The sequence below is a fragment of the Musca domestica genome, unplaced genomic scaffold (assembly GCF_030504385.1).
Source record: "Musca domestica strain aabys unplaced genomic scaffold, Musca_domestica.polishedcontigs.V.1.1 12, whole genome shotgun sequence".
Taxonomy (NCBI): domain Eukaryota; kingdom Metazoa; phylum Arthropoda; class Insecta; order Diptera; family Muscidae; genus Musca; species Musca domestica.
In genome coordinates, this window is record NW_026712155.1 from 6,387,758 (window position 1) to 6,409,127 (window position 21,370).

Below are 21,370 nucleotides of genomic sequence, written 5' to 3' on the forward strand. Positions count from 1 at the left end.
ATCGACATGTAATTTCCCCTGAACCTACCATTATGTAGGAGATTGGTCACGATCGGTACGACCACTGCCAGTGTTGAGTTATGCAATCCACTTGCCATTTATTATTTAAAATATGTGTTACTGTCTTATTCACAGACAGGCAGAGTGCATTATTTTTCCTTTTAAACTATTTGAGGAATTGAATAACGGCAACTCTGTCACTTATCAGCTACCCCACAAAAAAGAACATCTTCACTCCCATTTACACAACACACACTCTCTCATATATTCAAATTGTATTGATAAACAAAAGCATCTGTTTCGCATTCTCTGTTATTATTTTTGTTACGAAGCACGTGAGTTAGGCGCCGCGAGAGAGAGACACACACACGAAAACCCCCCACTTAAAGCTTTTCATGTATCTCTCCCTGCACACACAACTAAGTGGGGTTGCTTGGGCTGCATTCAAATAATTATCAATACATTGTTCATGTTAACACAGCTACAACAAGCTAGTAGTTCTACAAGTCAACAAGTGCCGCTGAATTACTCGTCGCACCGAAAACAAACCCCACACAAGAGAGAGAGAGAGAGAGAGAGTATTTCTCTTCTTTTTAAAATTAAAGCTATTTTTCTTCATCTAATCAGGTGACCTGTTTGTTGGAGTCGATATTTGGTGGGGATTTTTATTTCACTGCTTGTCGTGGTATCTGTCGGAACGTTGAATAGGAAAAAAAATATATAAAAATAAATTACAAGCATTTTGTGAGTAAAGGATAATAAAAATATAACAAATATGGGAACCGGTGCCGCCAACTACACCCCACCAGAATGGATTACAGCTGAATTTCTACAGGACGTTCTCAAGGAATATTTCAAAGACGACACCTTGGAGGTGCATGAAATTGTTGTGAAAAGTGTTAGCACGGATGCGGCCAGAGGCAGTGGATTTGCCAGTGAAATGCATCGGGCCATTTTCAATTTGAAACGTAATGATGTTACCGGCAAATTTTCGGTCATTATCAAGGTAAGTTGAGCTCTTTTTCCTGAGGGTTAGGAATAATCGATAACAAGGAGACAAAGCCTAACAACGCGTTCCTAATTTTTAGTTAATGTAAAAAGTAGCAGAAGTAAAGAAGGGTTTTGAGCACATTTTTTCGTTTTTCTAAATCTTTGTTATCAATTAGATAAAACTAAATAGCGATAACCGAATTTTGTGTTAATTAAAAAACTCACATGGCGAATTTTATTATATTTGTTGTTTAATTGCGAACCTATGAAGTTGTTCGAATTTGTTGACCCTTTATTAAACGTGTATTTGTGTTATAAACAATAAAAAATACTCCAATGTTAGAGCAGGAACATCTTTAAATATATTCTATGGAGGAGGTTGTCCAACGTTATTCTGTAACTAGAGGCCATCTCAGTGATATCTTTGGGGTTTGAAAACGAAATCATTCTTCTTAAATAATTGTTCTTCTTAAGTCGGCCATAGATCACGGGAAGATTTAGGTAATTAACAAATTGTTATCTCCAGCTAGCAGGCGCAAATGTTTCTTAATAAGTCGAAGTTGTACATCGGCAATTTCGGTCTGTTACCAGACTTTCAAAACTAAGTTCAATTTCCTGCACCAAGGAAGAGTTAAAGGTAATTCCCAGTACATCCCTAGTTTTACGCTGTCTACTCAAAGTAGTTTTTAAAACACTCCAATGCAGAAAGCTATGGTAAACAAGTAAAAAAGCTGTAAGTTCGGCCGGGCCGAACTTTGAATACCCTCCACCATTTAGAACGAATTTGGAAATTCTCAAATACAATAAAATCCGTTAAAAATTTTGTTAAAATCTTAAAACTATAGAATTTAGCTGTTACATTAGAGCCTATACGACGACATTGACCTGCATAGGTAACTTTTGTAATAAGCCACTACAATATTCAAATGCGAAACTTAAAAAAAATCAGTGATCAATTTTCTGTCACAGACTGTAGTTCTCATTACGAACTCTAAATACTTAATTTGAAACTACTCCAGTGAATAATGACGCTAAAATCTTCAAAATACCGAAAATTGGGAGGTACCGTTATATGGGGGCTATACCAAGAAGTGGACATGCACAGACAATTTTCCGTCATAGGCTGTAGCATCCATTACGAACATCAAATACCAAATCATCAAAATACCGAATATCGGGAGGTACAATTGTATGGGGACTATACGAAGGCGTGGACCTACACAGACAATTTTCTCTCTTAGGCTGTAGTATTCATTGGTAACTTCAAATACCAAATTTGAAACAATTCCGGTGAATAATGTCGCTAAAATCATCAAAATACCGAATATCGGGAGGTACGTTATATGGGGGCAATACGAAGATGTGGACCTACACGGCCCATTTTCAATACCAAAAGTCCTGCAGACATAATATACAATTAAGTAAAATTTTATCAACCTACTTCAATTCGTTCGGAAGCAAGAGTGATTTCCACAGACGGACAGACGTACGGACATTGCTAAATCGACATAGAATTCTATGCTGATCAAGAATATATATACTTTGTGGGGTCTAAAATGTACTCACAAGCACCTAAGATTGAATATTTTCTAAGGTGCTTCTACGAACAGAAAATCTCTTTGATCCTTCTTTGGATTTTTATACCCTACACCACATAGTGGTAAGGGTATTATGTCTTTGTGCATTTGTTTGTAACATGGAGAAGGAAAGGAGATAGACCCATAGTTACTTTTGAGAACCTTCAAAGAATCACTTTCTGAGTCGATTTATGCATGTCAGTCCGTCTGTCCGTCCGTCCGTCCGTCCGTCTGTCCATGTATTCTTGTGAACAAAATGCAGGTCGCATTTATTATCCGATTGAGATGAAATTTTCCAAACAATATTTTTTTGGCCCAAGGACGAACCCTATTGAAATTGGTGAGAATCGGATCAAATTTAGATATAGCTCCCATATATATCTTCATCCGATTTCGGGTTAAATGTGCACCAAATATCCACTATCAGTCCAAATTACCTGAATTTTGGCACACCCAACCGAGTTCGGCCTAGAAGCAAATATATCAAATTTGGAGAAAATCGGTTCAGATATAGCTATAGCTCCCATATATATCTTTCATCCGATTTGATCTTTAAGTCCCTCACATTCCTACTATGCACTCCACAACCGTGATATTTGGTACCGGGTATTAGATGGAGCACAGAAATAGCTGTTTTAAATTTTATCGAAATCGGTTCAGATTTGGATATAGCTCCCATATATATCTTCATCCGATTTCGGGTTAATTGTGCACCAAATGGCCAATATAAGTCCAAATGGACTGAATTTTGGCACATGTGACCGAGATTAGCCTTAAAGCAAATACAACAAATTTGGAGAAAATCGGTTCAGAAACAGATATAGCTCCCATATATATCTTCATCCGATTTCGGGTTAAATGTGCACCAAATGTCCACTATCAGTCCAAATTACCTGAATTTTGGCACCCCCAACAGAGTTCGGCCTAGAAGCAAGTATATCAAATTTGGAGAAAATCGGTTCAGATATAGCTATAGCTCCCATATATATCTTTCATCCGATTTGGTGTTTAAGCCTCTCACATTCGTAATATGCACTCCACAAGAATGATATTTGGTACCAGATATAAGATACAGCCCAGAAATAGCTGTTTGTAATTTTATCGAAATCGGTTCAGATTTGGATATAGCTCCCATATATATCTTCATCCGATTTCGGGTTAATTGTGCACCAAATGGCCAATATAAGTCCAAATGGACTGAATTTTAGTACATCGGACCAAATTCAGCCTAGAAGCAAGTATATAAAATTTAGTGAAAATCGGTTCAGATATAGATATAGCAACCATATATATGTTTCATCCCATACATTCGTAATATTCACTCTACAACCGTGATATTTGGTACCAGGTATTAGATGGAGCACAGGAATAGCTGTTTTAAATTTTATCGAAATCGGTTCAGATTTGGATATAGATCTCATATATATCTTCATCCGATTTCGGGTTAAATGTGCACTAAATGGTCAATATCAGCCCAAATCACCAGTCTAGAAGCTAATACGTAAAATTTGGAGAAACCCGGTTCAGAGATAGCTATAGTTCGTAAAATGCACGATAGAATTAGATAGATTTTGATTTTGTACCAAATATCTCATAGAGCTCTGAAATGCCCTGTATAAACCTTTTTACGAGAGCTCTACTAAATATGCATAGTGGTGTAGGGTATCATATAGTCGGCCCCGCCCGACTTTTGAGCTTTCCTTACTGGTTCTAGAAGACTTTGAACTATCTTCCTCGGTATTTTTTCAGATTCCGCCTTTATTTTTTTCGAAAAATAATTAATTTCAATTTTACTTTTCAGGACCACCCCAAGGGTTTCACTGGCGTTGTGGCGCACAAAAGTAAACTCTTCAAACGTGAAATTATGGCCTACAAGGAAATAATACCACGCGTCGAAGAACTACTCGCATCGATTGGTGATACAACCAAGGTAGCACCGGCCTGTTATTACACCACCGAATCCCCTCAACCATTCCTCGTTTTAGAGGATATGAATTTGACTGGCTTTGAAAATTTCGAAAATGGACGTTTACTCAATTTGGATCATGTCCTACCGGTTATTGAAAAATTAGCCAAGCTACATGCCTGTTCAGCTGTCATTGCTGCTGAAAATCCTAAAATTATGGAATTCTTTGAAGAGGCACCCATATCACGTAATCCCGATCGTAAAGATTTCCTAACATTCTTCCCCGTCAACATTCGCTGTGTAGCCGAGGAGATTGCCCATTGGAAGGGTTTCGAAGAAATCACTGAGAAAATGTTTAAATTGGCCGAAAATGTTTTACCAGCCGCCGTGGAAATGTATGAATCGCATGAAAATGGTTTCCGGGTGTTTAATGTGGCCGATTTGTGGGTGGATAATTTGATGTTCCACATTAACAATGAGACCAAGGAACCGGATAATGTGGTTTTGGTGAGTAAGATATTTTTATTAACAAATTATAGCTTGCACACCCTATAAAATTATTTGAACCTTTTCGAACGAGTGTTTAATAATTTTAAAGGAAGCTGACATAGTTAGATGTTATAAATTTTAGTAATTTATTTCTATTGTTCTTATTCTCTTCCAGTTGGATTTCCAATTGGCCTACTATGGTTCCCCAGCCATGGATTTGAATTACTTCCTTTATGGCTCTTTAAACGAAAATGTACGCAAGGTCCATTTGAAATATATTGTTCGGGAATACCATCGCATCTTCAAAGAAACTTTACAAAAATTGAACTATGAAGGTGATATACCCTCGTTGAAGGATATTACCATTGAAATCATCAAGAATAGTTTACAAGGTATGACAGAATGGAAATTATCCCGTATATATCGATAATATTACGTTTTATCTCCATAGCTGTCATTGCTGCCACCTGCCTTACACCCATCATTTTCATGGAAAAAGATGGTTTCCAAAATCTGGAACATCTGACCTCCCGCACCGAAGAAGGCGACCAGCTGCGTCGTCAAAATGTTGAAAACATGAAATATCGTCAATTTTTACAGCGCACTGTTAAAGAATTCGAATTGAGTGGTTTCCTAGACCTTTAAAGTATTTCCTTCGCCGTTATCTTAGTTTGTAAGCTTTATTCGTGTTTTTTTTTTCGGATGCCTTGTTTTGTTATGAAATATTATGAGCAATTTCTATTCACATAAAGTATTTTTTCAAACAAAGTATTCAAATTTGTTATTATTTTCCTATATGCAATTACAACACTACCAAGTTTGTAACTTATTATAGAACTATGATGTTCGGTATTGTCATTTTGCGTTACAAGTTCGCAACGCCGTTAACTAATGCCTCTTCTCCCACGCAGCATATTATTTCAGGTTTAATGTTAAAATTGCCCTTACAATTATGTATATTTGAAAAATAAGCTTTAGAGAGGACATTCAAATGAATAGTACCATTTGAGGGGTTTTCAGACTTCAGATATCAAAGAAGGTGCTGTTGTTGACGAAGACACATGTGCTTAAGAAGCTGGAATTTTCTAATAACCACTCGAACGTAAAAATTAAACAAGTAAAAAAGCTGTAAATTCGGCCGGGCCGAACTTTGAACCCTCCACCATTTGGAACGAATTTGGCAATTCTCAAAAACAATAAAACAATTAAAAATTCTATTAAAATCTTAAAAAAGCCGAATGTAGCTTTTATATTAGGATCTATACGACGACATGGACATGCATAGGTAATTTTTGACCCAAGCCATTACAATATTCAAATGCGAAACTTAAAAAAAAATCGGTGAATAATGTCGCTAAAATCTTTAAAATACCGGATATCGGGAGGTATTGGTAAATGGGGGCTATATGAAGACGTGGCCTTGCACAGACAATCTCTTGTCATAGGCTGTAGCATCCATTACGAACTACTAATACCAAATTTGAAACAATTCCGATGAATATTGTCGCTGAAATCATCAAAATACCGAATATCGGGAGGTACCTTTATATGGAGGCTATACGAAGACGAGGACCAGCACAAACAATTTTCTGTCATAGGCTGTAGTATTTATTGCGAACTTCAAATACCAAATTTGAAACAATTCTGAAGAATAATGTAGCTAAAATCATCAAAATACCGAATATCGGGAGGTACCGTTATATGGGGCTCTACAAAGACGTCGACCTGAACAGACAATGTTCTGTCTTAGGCTGTAGCATCCATTACGAACATCAAATACCAAGTTTGAAAGAATTCCGGTGAATAATGTCGATAAAATCGTCAAAATACCGAATATCGGGAGGTGCCGTTATATGGGGGACATACGAAGACGTTGATCTGCACAGACAATTTTCTGTCTTAGGCTGTAGTATTCATTGCGAACTTCAAATACCAAATTAGAAAGAATTCCGGTGAATAATGCCGATAAAATCATTAAAATACCGAATATCGGAAGGTACCATTATATGGGGGCTATACGAAGACGTGGACCTGCACAGACAATTTTCTATCGTAGGCTGTAGTATACATTACGAACTTCAAATACCAAATTTGAAACAATTCCGGTGAATTATGTCGCTAAAATCATCAAAATACCGAAAATGGGAAGGTACCGTTATATGGGGGCTATACCAAAACGTAGACCTGCATGGCCTATTTTCAACACCAAAAGTCCTGCAGACATAATATATATCTGAGTAAAACTTTATCAATTTACTTCAATTCGTTCGGAAGCTAGAGTGATTTCCATAGACGGGCAGACAGGACAGACGGACGGACATGGCTAAGTCGACATAGTATTTTATGCTGATCAAGAATATATACATATATATATATATATATATATATATATATATATATATATATATATATATATATATATATATATATATATATATATATATATATATATATATATACTTTGAGGGGTCTAAAATGTATATTTCGAGGCGTTACAAACGGAATGACAAACTTAATATACCCTCCATACTATGGTGGAGGATATAAAAATGAATATTTAAAAATTATCAGCTTCCCATATAATATCACAAAATATAATGCGATGTCGTAATGTGTGAGATAATTGAGGATATGACCCACACACACAGATATCGATGCGCTCAGTAGATATGCAAGACCACTTGAATGATAGGACAAGCAATGTTCTCAATTCAATATTGGAATAGTTAAAATAATTGTGTGGCTTCGACTGGGTTAAGCTAGATTAGTTCTAGAATCGAAACTACATCCAAAGAATTTCTCATATTTTACACTTGGTCCTTCGAGCCGGATATAGAGTCGAAGATAGTGTTCCTAGAGAAGATAGTGTTCCTTTCTCGCCTTGTACAGGTCTTGTCTAGATGAAAGGGTGTCTAATAGACTTCCTCAGAAATATCTTTTCAAGAGACTGTCAGCAGTCAGTCTTGTATTCAAACCTCCATTACGATGGAGGGTGTCCAATATAAGGTATGAGTAACTTTCGAATACAGAAGACCTTTTTCTAACGTTTGATTTTTTCTTCAACTTGTATATTTGCGTAAATATGAGTTCCACAGATAGAAGATTTTTTACATATATCTCTCACAAGTCTATATTTTGTCCCGCATCTCCATTTTTGGATTCAAAAAACTTTCCAATAAAAAAGCCACCCGTTTTTCGTTAGCCTCCTTGTCGTCACTTTAAAATTACACATAAGGGCAAAATTATATCACACAAATGAAATAAAACACTTAAAACTAAACCACACCCCAAAAACTTAAAATTTAAAATAATTTTTAAAACTCTCTCGCCCCACTTCCCTCATTGATTCTTGTCGAGGAGACCTCGTTGATCATAGACAGGCAATAGCTGGCGTATCATGCGGTGAACATAAGGATTGGTGTAGCAAGTGTTCTTAAAACGTATGGCCCGTTCATTGGTCTGCATGAGGGCATTAAAATCGGCATCGTCGTTAATGACATTCCGCTGGATCGGTTGGACCACACAGGTGGAGTGCATAGCTGAAGGAGGGAAAATAATATTTTTATATTTAATTTTACCAAAAAAAATTGGTTCTTACCATAAAATGATTTCTCCTGCAGCTGTTGATGGAACTCATGCAAGGTTGGTATTTTACCTTGGTATCTCAACTTCTCCAATGTCTTCCTGAGATAAGTGTAGTAGTGGTGTATCAGCTCATCCTGTTTGTGTAAATGCATTTCCTCGGTCAACGAAGTATTCATTAAGTAGAACAAATCCACTGCCGGTGTGGTCCAGGCGGAATACTGGAAATCAATGATAATCACATCCAACGGTTTCTTGGTTTTCTTGTCATATTTAACCAAAACATTGTTGGTCCACAGATCTCCATGAGCAAAAACATTGAGGTGTGAGGGTAAGGGATCGAAGATCCTTTTACCCAATTCCATGTAGAAGGGGGTCAGCTCCACCAATTTCTGGTGTAAATCTTTAAATTCCGGCCATTGGGCCACTCTGCGGGTACAGGCCTCAAAACAGCCCACGAAACAGGGAGCATAGACCTCGGTGTGACGATTGAACATACCCTTGTCGAAATGCTCCAAACAGTGGGGTTCACGTTCATTTAACACCGCCGAACAGGCATGCATTTTGGCCAGTTTTCTCAACACGATTTTTGTGGTGTCCATGTCCAAACCTTGCAGACGATCGGGCATTAGGAAATCTCTTTCATTTAGATCTTCAAATACCAAGGCTGACTTTTGGCGATCCACAGTCATGGTTTCGGCAAAGATTTGCTCCTCATCACCAATTTCCTTGAGTAGGGCTTTCAGTTTGGGCAGTACCTCTTCATAGATGTCTATTTCACGATTGAAAATATCATAGGGTTCCATGGTTTTGCAGGCAAATTCATCACCCTCAAACGAGGTCTTGACAATGTAGCCTCCCTTCTTCAAACAGCCTTTGGAGTTTTTGTACTCAGCCTTGACCCGGGTCAGGACACCACCATAATTTTCACCCTTACCCAAGGCTGGTTTAGCATGCAGTTTCACAATTTTTATGCAATCATCCTGGAAGTAAGATCTCAGACATGACTCCAAATAATCTTTGGTGAACCATTCCGGACAGTCTTCAATGCAGATGTCTTCTGCACACTTTTTGGCCTTGGGCAAAGACTTTTCAATATTGGCAATTATTTCCGATGCAGACATGTTTTGGCAGGCTTTTTTCTATTTCCGAGATAAGGTCCTTGTAAAAGAAATTCCAGATCTAATCTTCTTCAATTATCTACTCGACATTGTCTGCTGGCTAAGTTGTAACCAGGCAATGACGCTGTTCCTCAATTCCGTTACTCTATATATTTCAGTTTTTTAGGGTTTTGATATCTAAACTTGGCATTTCGTGTTGTTGCTGTTGTTGTTGTCCAAGCTTATTAATTTTGATTTATGTCCGTGACTTTTTCACGGCAGCAGCAGCAACGTTGGCTACTCGTAATGCGCTTAAGCCATATGCAAATATTCTCCTCCTTTGTGTGAAGCAACAAAAATAAATATTTAAATAGATTTGGTTAGCTGACGAAACTGACGGCAGACAAGGGGAATAAAAAATGGTTATATATTCGGGATCATAAATGGCAGATGCCTCAATGTAATTTTGTATTTACCTGGCTTCCAGAGGAGCTTTAAGTGAAAGGTTTGCGTTTATGGTAGATTGAAGCATTCCTAAAACCAAAATTCTTAAGAAGCACTATGTGGTCTAAGGAATGGGATACGGCAATTTTTGGAGATCAATTTGAGATAGAACCGGTGGATATCTGACGGCAATTCCCATTTTTAGACATGTTGACTACATAGAACTCAAATTCTCTTGAACTACCCGAAATTTATCCCAAGGTCCCAAATTCGATTCTCTGAAAATCTGGAGTATTGAATATTTTTTTTGATGCCTACCACAACCTTATTGTCCGCCTTTGTATTTCCAAGGACATGCCTTGGAACATCAACATCAACATTTAATTACAAAATTCCTCATTTTATATCCCCGCTGTAAATCTCCAAGATTTTTATTGCTGCCATAATTTCAATTGGCCTTGCTTTGTTCGACTGACTCGATTAGATAATCCCATTTACCCTTTCGTCAGAGCGTTGATATTCATTATTTAAGTAAATCATAAAATGACACTTGCCTTCGTCGTGGCTAAATTTATAGACGTATAATATTTTCTTAATTGACTCGGCGGTCAGCAGCGCATCTGGAAACCAACAGCAGTGGCATTCGACTTGCTGCCGAAGCTGGCTACTGTCATCACTGGTTGGGTAATAAAAAATCACGATTCAAACATTCTTTGGTCACCGAAAATGAGACCTGAGAGAATGCATTTTCATTTCCTTACTACACTGTTTCGAAATGTGCATCGGAATTGGGATAGTTGGCGATACTGATGAGAGCAATAGAATGACTGAGGATCACGTCACTGGATATGCCTTCTAAAAATGTGCAACACTTTTAGGGTGGGGACAAGGGGTTGGGAAATTGCATTTTAAAGTAAGAAGCAATTAAATAAGACCCAAACCTGACTTTATAGTCGGACGATTTTTTAGGTTGTCTATTAGATTTGAAATTTGATTAATGAACCCATTTTTTTCTATTGAAAGTCAGGTCCTCAAAAATGCTCTTATTTAAATAAAAAATGTATGGCTTGCGTAAAACCTGAAAAATATTCATAGTAATGTATAAGGTCAGTTATTCTGAAGATAGAAGCTCCCCGAACACTACCTATAGATTATAAAACTTTCAATGACCTTTCATAATTAATTTCTCAAAATTGTTTTAAAAAAACGGATCGAGACGGGATTGTGTCCGATATATTGGCATTAGGTCTAATGGAACTTTTATATTCCCCACCATAAGGGAGTTACAATTACAAAGGTGATAATGCTTCCAAATCTTGTACTAATATTGAACAAATATTTTTGGAATATGATTTTCTTCCTTATCAGAAATCCAAATACCAAATTTCAGAACGTCCCTTAAAAATTTCTACAAAGAAACTAATGATAGGGCGGTGCAGTTTAGATTTTCAAAAACCAGATTTAAACATTTTTAAGAAAGACCTCTTTTTTTATAAAAGTTTAGGCCTTTCGGTAAGAAAAAAAATGAAAGGAAGTTCCTTCCTCTCAAAGAGGTACCCAGAGTGAGGGCCTAATTGTCCTGCTCCTAATCGTAATTTTTAGTATATTTTACAAGTTTAAGTAAATGTTTCTATAGTACGAAAATTCTCTAATATGATTTTAAAATTGCTTACCGTGTGCGTCTCGAGTTCCACTGAGTTTCCAGTCAATTTGCTTGCAAATTGTGGCTAAAATAAAATACTGAAAATCAGGAAGTCCCAATAAATGGAAGCTGCTGCGAATTAAAAACCATTTCGAATTTTTTTAGTTCCGATTCAAAGTGAGCAAATACCACCTGAATTCCTTGGAATGTCAAATCTTGGGAATTGTGGCGAGTCGGATCGAATACTATCAAAATTGTATTATTATTGAGGGAGGATCTTTTAGAGGGTTCTGTAGAAACAAAAATACCCCAAGTCTTTCATAGAAAAAGGAATAAAAACGTCTTTGGTAGGCAGAACATGTTTTGGTCCATTTGTTGGTTTGGTTGTTTTGTTAAAGAGATAAGTATTTCGGGAGAGAAGGTTTGAAAAAGAGTTGTGAATAAAAGACCTTTAGAAGTTATTTTATTGAGAGAGGATCAATAGAAAATATTTTTTTTCTAGAGTAGGTATTTTATGGAAAGAAGGACATCAGAAAATATTCTATAGAAAATGACCTTAGGATGTTTTTCTATAAAGAAAATGTCTGCTATAGTAAGAAGGTCTTCTGTTATAGAAGATTTTCTCACGAGGTCTTCTAAAGAGAAAATGAATTTAGAAGATCTTCTATAGAGAGAAGAACTTCAGAATGCATTCGACAGAGTGAGGACCTTTAGAATATGTTTTAAAGATAGAGTTTCTTCAGAAAATCTTCTACATGGTGAAGATCTTCTATAGAAAAGGCAAAGACGACCATCCAAAAAGAGAAGGACTCCTATAGAAATATGTCTCCAGAAGATATTCTATAGAGTAAAGGCTTTCAGAATATATTCTACAGAGATCCTTCTAAGGAAGAAAGCCGTTAACAGAAGAAAAAGAAAGAAACTTCAGAAAGTAGTTTATAGAGAGTATTATATAGAGGGAGGCCTGCACAAAGAAATGTATTGAGAGAAAATCTTCTATGGAAAGAAGGTATTTTATAGAAGGAAGCCTTCAGAGGGTCTTCTATTGGGAGAGGATCTTCATAATGTCTCTTATAGAGAGATGGCCTTCAGAAAAACTTTTATATAGAGAAGGACGATCTTCTATAAAGAAAACGCATTTTAAATAAATAGTTAGAAAACCTTCGAGGCTTCCAATAGTCAGAGAAATTAAAATGCCTTTTGTAGGTAAAAAAATTCAATGGTATTCAGACGAGAAATACCTTCTAAAAGACTTCTGGAGATAAAAAAGCCTACTTAAGGTCTTCGGAAGACAAATCACCTTCTAAAACCTCAAACTATCAAAGAATAAAAGGTTTTTTTTAAAACAAATTCTTTAGAAGGACAACTATAAGCATGGACATAAGAAATGTATTTTCCCTACTTTAGAGTCTCCTGTATAGAGAGAAGACATGTTCCATAGGCAACCTTAAAAAGCCTTGTTAAGATGAAAACTCTTCGCACTATCCTCTGTAGATAGAAAAACTCTCTATGGTCTTCTGCATATGCTCTTTAAAATGTCTCTTAATAAAAAGAGATATCTAAATCTCTTCTGTAAACAGAGATTTTTATAGAGAGAAGAATTTGGAAAGGCCAATTGTAAAGAATAAAAAACTCCAAAAGTACTCATATAGTCAGAATTCCTCTAGAGAGGAAATATTTAAAGAAACTCAGTATATAGGTAAAATATGCTGAGATCTTCTTCGACTCTTAACGCTCTTCGTTAGAGAGATAACTTCAAATGGTCTTCCACAGTGAGATCTTTGTAATTTCTTGACGTAATTCTTTTTAAGAAAGACATTAGAAAGAAAGAGAGAACTTATTAAAATTGTATTCTATAGGCACTATTCTTTCGAAAGGTACTTCAAAAGAAAAACAAATTACAAATGACATTTTTCAGACAGGAGATCTTCAAAAGATCCTCTTCACATAAAAGACTTAAAACTGTATATTTTCTAAAAGTCTGGATATCTTCTCAAGGTTTTCTTTAAAAAAGTCCTTAATTCGTTATTCTGTACAAAAGAAGAAGGTTTATTAAAAGGATATTCTTGAAATATCTCCTGTAGATATAATAAATTAAATCGGACTCATCTAGGGACGTACACAGAATGTTTTTCAGGGGGGTTGAGAAACCATCTTTCCAAAAATGTACTCTTTTATGTTCAGAAAATATTCAGAAAGTATCCATTGCGTACGTCCTGGATCTCCTTTACAAACAAGGACCTAAAATGCTATGCATAACTTACACGCATAAATAAATTTTCATATATTTAACAGTGTAAATGCATAGAAATGCAAACATTTTCATGAGAAATGGTGTAACAATTAATGTAAATAAGAGAAATTTTATCACTCACTGCTAGGTGAATAAAATCTCACATTTTTCCTCAGCGGTCAACAGAAATGCTTACATCCAAAAAGGTTCAGTCTAAAACAAACCGCAACATAAGACAAGTGTGAAATTCTAAATTCTCAACAAAATATTAGCACTAATTCACAAAAGAAACCCTTTAAACCATGTCAATTCCCAACTGGCTAACGCAGGACTACATTGAGGAAGTCCTGAAGCTATATCATCACGATGTAACTGTGAGAATAACAAATTTCGATATAAAAGCTGCCTTTGGTAAAGGTGAAAATTATGGTGGTGTTATGACCCGAATAAAAGTGAGCTACGATCGCCTTAATAGCACCATGAAGGAGGAGAAAAATTTGCTCGTGAAAAATTCTTATGAAGATGATGAATTTGCCAAGGAGAAAATGAAACCCTATGACATTTTCAATCGTGAAATGTCTATCTATGATCAGGTGTTGCCCAAGCTGAATCAACTAATGGCTGAGATCGGTGATAAGGATCAATTGTTTGCCAATGCCTTGTATACGGATTACAAGCGACAGGCTTTGATATTTGAAGATCTTTCGCAACAGGGTTTTGTGATGGCCAATCGCATTGAGCGTCTTGATGTGGAGCACGTCCAGTTGATCTTGAGGAAATTGGCAAAAATGCATGCGACCTCGGCGGTGCTCAATGAGCGGGAAAAGGGTTGTTTGGAGAAATACGATCGAGGATTCTTTAACAAATACACCGATACATATAAGACGTTTTTCGTTAACAACTTCTTGTCGTGTGCTCGATACTTGCAGAGGCAACCAAATTCGAAATATTATGCCGATAAAATATTCGCCATGGAACCGTACTACATGGATATTGGGTTGCGTTGCTTTACGCCCACGAAGGGACATGTGAATGTCCTTGCCCATGGTGATGTCTGGACAAACAATGTTATGTTCAAATATGATCCGGAAACCAAGAAGCCTATTGATGTAATATTAATTGATTTCCAATACTCCTTTTGGGGTTCTCCGGCCTTGGATTTACATCATTTCTTTAATACATCGTTGAAGGAACCGTTGCGTAGGAATCATCAGGATGCCTTGTTTCAATATTATCATCATTGGTTTACGGAGACTCTGGGGAAACTGAAATATTCCTCCAGTCCCATACCAAGTTTGAAGACGTTCCATCAACATGTCGAACAGAAGAGATTTTTTGGTGAGCATTTATTTGAGAATGATTTTATTTCTTTGTTTTAATACTTTTATTTTTGTTTTAGCCTTGCATTCGGGAGTTGTCATCCAACCAGTCATGTTGAATCAAGATCCAACCGATGCTGATTATCAGGCTTTAATGGATGTAGATGAGAAGGCCATGAATTTCAAAGCCCGTCTTTATAACAATAATCCCATTATACAGGAAAATCTCAAATTCCTATTGCCATATTTTGACCACAAAGGACTTTTGGAGGTCGATCAATGAGGAGTTTGTTTGGAAAGAATTGGAAGGAGTACTTAATTTTAAGGTTTATTTTGAACCCCAGATTTGGTTACATAAAAAAATATTATTCGTAATTAGAGGAAAATAAATGGTAAGCAGTTATACTTCTGCAGGGGAAAGAGGTGGAAAATAATCAAGAAATCCTATAGGCATATTCTATAGGCATATTCTTTTTTGCAAAACTTTGGAAGGATTAAAGGATATTTTATTAAAACAAGCTCTTATATTATTTTGTGAAAATGTTCTTCTGGGGTTTGAAAAGGCGAAAAATTAGCTTTCCATATAAAATGTGCAAAAAAAGTCTAGACGTCTGCCCCTCCAGGCCTACCAGGTTCCACCTACAACTTTTTTCTAGAGTGAACATCTAAGAAGGTCCTGTTAAGCGGTTTATCGAAAGGTATTTTTAAATTGGAATATGTTTTTATTATCTAGGGAGTAAAGGTGGAACAGAGTAAAGGTAGGAACCTTTTTCAGGAAGCCTTTTGCCGAAAAAGACGTCATATATAGAGAGTCGAAAAAAACAACTTTTATATGAAAAATGTCAAAAATCAACCCCTTAGCTCTGTATCAATATTATTGGAGATATTTTGAAAAGAGGACCTTCAACAATTTTATTGACATCAGTTACACCAACAGACTTCATCAGATAACTGATCTATAGCCAAACCCTATACAAGTTTCCATACAGACTAGCTGAAGACCAACAGGGCCCGGAGAATACGCTGTCGAATACCTGAAACATGTGGATACACCCTATGGACCTTGGGAGATTCCCCTATGGACCCAGGGAGGTTTCACCTATGGTCCCGGGGAGATTGTGTCAATGATCATATGATGACTTCCTTTGTGGCCCATGGGAGAATCTCTCAATGGTCCCAGGGTGACTCCATTTATGTCCCCGAGGAGATTCCACTATGAGGGGTTCCGTATGGGTCCTGGGGATTCCTCCATGGGCCCTGGAGATTTCCCTATGGGTCCTGGGGATTCACATATGGGCCCGGGGATTCACAGATGGGTCCGGGGAATTCCTTTATGGTTCCTGAGGATTGCCTATGGGTCCGGAAGATTTCCCTTGGGGTCAGGGGATTCTCCTATGAACGCAGAGAGTTCCTCTATGGGATATGGGGATTCCCTTATGGGTCCCGGTGGGACTCCTCTATGAATTACGAGATTCACCTATGGGTCCTGGGGATTCCCCTATGGTCCGGGCGATTCACCTATGGGTCCGAGGGATTCACCTACTGCCCCCCAGCTAGTCTATGTAGAAACTCGTCTATATAGACTACCTGGTCTCCAGCTCGCCTAAAGAGAATCCTTGGCCCTCAAGCTCGCCTATAGAGACTCCCTGTCCTCTAGCTCGTCTTTAGAGACTTCCTGGCATTCAGGTCATCTATGTAGACTCTCTGGCCTCCTGCTCGTCTACAAAGACTCCCCGACCTCCAGCTAGTCCATGTAGACCCCCTGGCCTCCAGCTAGTCCATGTAGACCTCCTGGCCTCCAGCTCGTCTATGTCGACTCCCTGGTCTGCAGCTTGTCTATGTAGACTCCCTGGTCTCCAGCTTGTCTATGTAGACTCCCTGGCCCTTCAGCTCGTCTATGTAGACTCCCTGGCCCTTCAGCTCGTCTATGTAGACTCCCTGGCCCTTCAGCTCGTCTATAGAGACTCCCTGGCCCTTCAGCTCGTCTATAGAGACTCCCTGGCCCTTCAGCTCGTCTATAGAGACTCCCTGGCCTTTCAGCTCGTCTACAGAGACTCCCTGGCCCTTCAGCTCGTCTATAGAGACTCCCTGGCCCTTCAGCTCGTCTATAGAGACTCCCTGGCCTTTCAGCTCGTCTACAGAGACTCCCTGGCCCTTCAGCTCGTCTTTAGAGACTTCCTGGCATTCAGGTCATCTATGTAGACTCTCTGGCCTCCTGCTCGTCTACAAAGACTCCCTGACCTCCAGCTAGTCCATGTAGACCCCCTGGCCCACCAGCTCGCCTATAAAGAAACCTTGCCCTCCAGCTCGTCTATGTACTCTTCCTGGCCTCCAGCTCGTCTATAAAGACTTTCTGGCCCACCAGCTCGTCTATGTCGACTCCCTGGTCTCCAGATCGTCTATTTCGACTCCCTGGTCTCCAGATCGTCTATTTCGACTTCCTGGTCTCCAGCTCGTCTATATAGACCCCTCGACTTCCACCTTTTCTATATAGATACCCCGTCTTACAGCTTGTCTATAAAGACTCTCTAGCCTCCAGCTCGTCTATAAGGACCCCCGGATCTCCAGTTCGTCTATGTAGACTCCTTAATCCCCAGTTCGTCTATATAGACTCCTTGGCCTCCAGCTCGTCTATAGATACCTTTAACCCCCAGCTCGTCTATAGATACCTTTAACCTCCAGCACTTTTATATAGACTCCTGGACTTCAGCTGGTCTATATAGACTTCATGGCCCACCAGCTCGTCCTAATAGAAACCCTGGCCTGCAGCCCCTCTATACCAACCCCCTGACTTCCAGCTACTCTGTAAAGACCCCTGATGTCCAGTTCGCATATATATAGAGTCCCTGATCTAAAACTCATATTCATAGACTCCATGGTCTCCAGCTCCTCTATGTGGACTCCATTGTGTCTATGTAAAGTACGTCAGCACGTCTATATAGACTTCCGTCTCGTCTATATGACCTCCCTAGCATCGAGCAGGCCATAAACACTCTTTAAGCCAATCTCTTTTGCACTCATTCTATATATTCATCTCTCTCTCTCTTTCTCTCTCCCATATAAATCATAACCCTTTGTTCTTTTCGAAAGATCGTAACAAAATCCGATACACATTTCATTGAATTCAGCCATTCCGCTAAACTGAAACGCCTGTAATGAAGCCTAATAATAGACATGGTTAAGATAAGCTTAATTGCTTTACTAAACAAAGTGTCATAAAAAATTTCAGATGTGACATTTATATTAATGACATTTATCTCAATTAAAATTTCACAATGTAAATATAGGAGCGAGATAGCATCAGTAAAAAATAACAGTGGAGGCGAACTTCAAATGCCCTTATTAGGAAATTTCAATAGCCACACTTAATGACTGAAGAAAATACAATACATTTTCCAGGAAATATGTGGAAAATACACCAGAAAAGAAATTTAGGATATAGGGTTCCCAGAAGTTAACTCAAATTCAAGTTGTTGAAGATTATTTTATCCTGACCTTCCTATATAGATATAGATAATCCCTACTTCCTATTTATTTTATCTAGTACCACCTGTACAACACAATGCCAGATATGGCGTATAAAAAGAAAATCTCATAAAAAGGTATAACACCTCCGTTATCAGCTAACAGAAGCTTTTATCTATTCTAATAGTCCGCAACGGGCACACTGTTCGACACGCGTCCATTAAAAGTTAACTATGAGTGAAACGATTTCCTGGGAAGCGCCACAATGGCTAAATAAAATGTATCTAGAGGATGTGCTGAAAAAGTATCTGCAAGATGACACGGTTCGGCTGCAGGGAATGGAACTGAAACCAGCCACGGCCAAGGGTGAAAATTATGCCAGTGTTATGACAAGAATAAAAGTCTCATATAAAACGGCGGGTGATTCCAAGATCCAAACTATGCCCATGATTATGAAATGTTCCTACGAAAATGATCCCTTTGTGGCGAACATTATGAACGGCTACGATGTATATAATACCGAAATGAAAATGTACGAACAGGTATTGCCTAAGATTGCCAAAATTCTCAAACAATCCGGAGACAATGAGAAAATATTTGCCACAACCTTTAAAGTGGACTATGAGAGGTGTAGCATTATCTTTGAGGATTTGGCAGCAACAAATTATGGCCTTGCCGATCGTCTTAAGGGTTTGGATAAGGATCATACCCTTGTGGTTCTAAAGAAATTGGCGAAGTTTCATGCAGCTGCAGCAGTGTTAAATGAACGTATGGATGGTGCCTTGGAATCGTTTCAGAGGGGTTTATTTAATCGCCATACTCGGGGTTTGGGTTGTATGTTCGAGCATTTTACCGAAACCTGTGCAAATTTTGCCAAAACTTGTCCCGACCTGGGTGTGTATTATTATGATAAGCTTATGAAACTCCAGTCCCATGTTGTGGAATATGGCATCAAGGCCACCTCGAAGTGGAATGAAGCAGATTTTTATACCTTATGCCATGGTGATTTGTGGATCAACAACATGTTAATGCAGTATCGGAATTCTAAGAGTTCTCAACAGAAATTGGAGAATCTGCTATTTGTGGACTTCCAATTCAGCAATTGGTCTTCACCGGCAGTTGATTTGTATTATTTTTTCAATACCTCGCTGGAGCCGGAGTTGCAAATGGATGTCCATTTCTTGGCTGAAATGGTACAATTCTATCATTCAATTTTGAGTGAAATGCTGAAGAAATTCAAGTACAACGGTCACGTGCCGACATTGCATGAGTTGTGGGTCCAATTGGAGGAAAGGAAGTTTTTGGGTAGGTGAAATTAAAAATATTTATTAAATAAATTTGAAATTACATAATTCAAAAAAATATTTTAATATTTCTTCTAGCCCTTATAACGACCCTGACAAACCAGGCAGTGGCCACAGTGGACGAATGTGATGATGCTGACTTCCATTGTTTGGTCGATGATACCGACAGAGCCAAGAAGTTCCGTTTGGACTGTTATAGAAATAAACGCCATCAAAATATTATTAAACAAATTTTGCCATACTTTGATCGCTGTGGTTTGCTGGATGTACAATAAAAAGGGTTTGGAATAAGAGTGTACTTTCAATTCAACTTCATGGTTCCTCAGTAGACAATCCTTCTCCCAACATTCAATATAGGGGAGCATTCATTTTGGTTTGATAAAAAATAATCATTTTTTTTTGTGTTTGAAAGATAGAAAACCCTACAAAGTCCTTCCATAGCTGAGGGATTTTATGAAGGTTCTTTATAGATGGAGTGCCTCAGACGAACTTTTTTTCTGTGACTGTGTGGGATATCCCAAGTTTTAAAAGATTCGGATCATTTTGTATTTAATCAGGGTTGTGTTTATTGAAAATGTTGACCCGTTGTGGAGAAGTTTTCGGAAGGAGTGGTTCGGCATATCCTATCTCCATACCAGATTTAGAGGTATATTGGGATAAGCAAAAGGCAAAGACTCTTACTTCGCATTCTATAAGTCATGATTTCCCCTAATTTTAACCCTTTGTGGGGGTGGGGGGGTAAACGTTGACCTTTTTTGGGTAAGGAACACGAAGAAGTGAAGTGATACTTTAACTGGTACTAAGTTATATAATCGTAAGCACCAGCCAGACGGGAGAACAAACGGACACCGCTAGATCGACTCCAAATGTCCTTAAAAGGATTTCGTCCAAGGGTCTCACATCGTTCTTTCGATGAGGCACGTTTTGGTCATATTAAATGATATCTAATCTCTTTTGTCATATGGCTGAGGGTATATTTTGTCATTGCGGAGGAGGGCTCTTATCCTGCATACCTCCTTGCATTGTATATCATCTTTTCCTAGAAGATTTGAATAAGGCTTTCTGTCCATAAAAAATCGCAGGAGCAATTCTTTTCCTAGATGACATGAGAGAGAGACCTACACAAAGTTATCTATCCATGCAAGATCTGTAGGCGGTAAGAAGACCAATAAGACATTTCCTCTTCAGAAAGTACACTTAGAAGAACCTTTTAATAGTCTTCATTCCATACCGGACAAATTCCAAAGTTTGGGCCAAATCTCTCTTCATGAGTTATCATGCACGAGCCAGACAGCTTGTCGAACGGACATTGCCGAATC

At 38.1% G+C, this 21,370-nt stretch overlaps 4 protein-coding genes across 4 annotated transcripts; 3 read left to right on the forward strand and 1 right to left on the reverse strand.

The window, feature by feature from the left end:
- Positions 1–638: 638 nt before the first annotated feature.
- On the forward strand, positions 639–5,733 carry LOC101893605 (Ecdysteroid kinase). The gene is made up of 4 exons (XM_011296132.3): positions 639–1,006; positions 4,369–4,980; positions 5,138–5,354; positions 5,414–5,733. Exons 1-4 carry the CDS (start codon positions 776–778, stop codon positions 5,605–5,607), a joined length of 1,254 nt encoding a protein of 417 aa, XP_011294434.1. The 5' UTR covers positions 639–775; the 3' UTR covers positions 5,608–5,733.
- A 2,264-nt stretch (positions 5,734–7,997) lies between these two features.
- Positions 7,998–9,871, reverse strand: LOC101898969 (uncharacterized). Its single transcript, XM_005188139.4, has 2 exons — positions 8,561–9,871; positions 7,998–8,501 (listed from the first exon to the last, which is right to left on the reverse strand). The coding sequence occupies exons 1-2, from the start codon at positions 9,666–9,668 to the stop codon at positions 8,302–8,304; spliced, it is 1,308 nt and encodes a 435-aa protein (XP_005188196.1). The 5' UTR covers positions 9,669–9,871; the 3' UTR covers positions 7,998–8,301.
- Positions 9,872–14,154: 4,283 nt separating this feature from the next.
- LOC105262120 (uncharacterized) lies at positions 14,155–15,727 on the forward strand. The gene is made up of 2 exons (XM_011296129.3): positions 14,155–15,301; positions 15,363–15,727. The coding sequence occupies exons 1-2, from the start codon at positions 14,266–14,268 to the stop codon at positions 15,563–15,565; spliced, it is 1,239 nt and encodes a 412-aa protein (XP_011294431.1). The 5' UTR covers positions 14,155–14,265; the 3' UTR covers positions 15,566–15,727.
- A 3,142-nt stretch (positions 15,728–18,869) lies between these two features.
- On the forward strand, positions 18,870–20,344 carry LOC101898797 (uncharacterized). The gene is made up of 2 exons (XM_005188138.3): positions 18,870–20,052; positions 20,130–20,344. Exons 1-2 carry the CDS (start codon positions 18,981–18,983, stop codon positions 20,324–20,326), a joined length of 1,269 nt encoding a protein of 422 aa, XP_005188195.1. The 5' UTR covers positions 18,870–18,980; the 3' UTR covers positions 20,327–20,344.
- Positions 20,345–21,370: the final 1,026 nt, after the last annotated feature.

Excerpts from the sequence above, each read along its gene's own strand:
- LOC101893605 (XM_011296132.3), top strand. The coding sequence starts at position 776 with ATGGGAACCGGTGCCGCCAACTACACCCCACCAGAATGGATTACAGCT. Across the intron at positions 1,007-4,368 it reads AATTTTCGGTCATTATCAAG|GACCACCCCAAGGGTTTCAC; the intron begins GTAAGTTGAGCT and ends TTTACTTTTCAG. Across the intron at positions 5,355-5,413 it reads CATCAAGAATAGTTTACAAG|CTGTCATTGCTGCCACCTGC; the intron begins GTATGACAGAAT and ends TTATCTCCATAG.
- LOC101898797 (XM_005188138.3), top strand. The coding sequence starts at position 18,981 with ATGAGTGAAACGATTTCCTGGGAAGCGCCACAATGGCTAAATAAAATG. Across the intron at positions 20,053-20,129 it reads GGAGGAAAGGAAGTTTTTGG|CCCTTATAACGACCCTGACA; the intron begins GTAGGTGAAATT and ends TATTTCTTCTAG.
- LOC101898969 (XM_005188139.4), bottom strand. The coding sequence starts at position 9,668 with ATGTCTGCATCGGAAATAATTGCCAATATTGAAAAGTCTTTGCCCAAG. Across the intron at positions 8,502-8,560 it reads GCAGGAGAAATCATTTTATG|CTATGCACTCCACCTGTGTG; the intron begins GTAAGAACCAAT and ends TCCCTCCTTCAG.
- LOC105262120 (XM_011296129.3), top strand. The coding sequence starts at position 14,266 with ATGTCAATTCCCAACTGGCTAACGCAGGACTACATTGAGGAAGTCCTG. Across the intron at positions 15,302-15,362 it reads CGAACAGAAGAGATTTTTTG|CCTTGCATTCGGGAGTTGTC; the intron begins GTGAGCATTTAT and ends TTTTTGTTTTAG.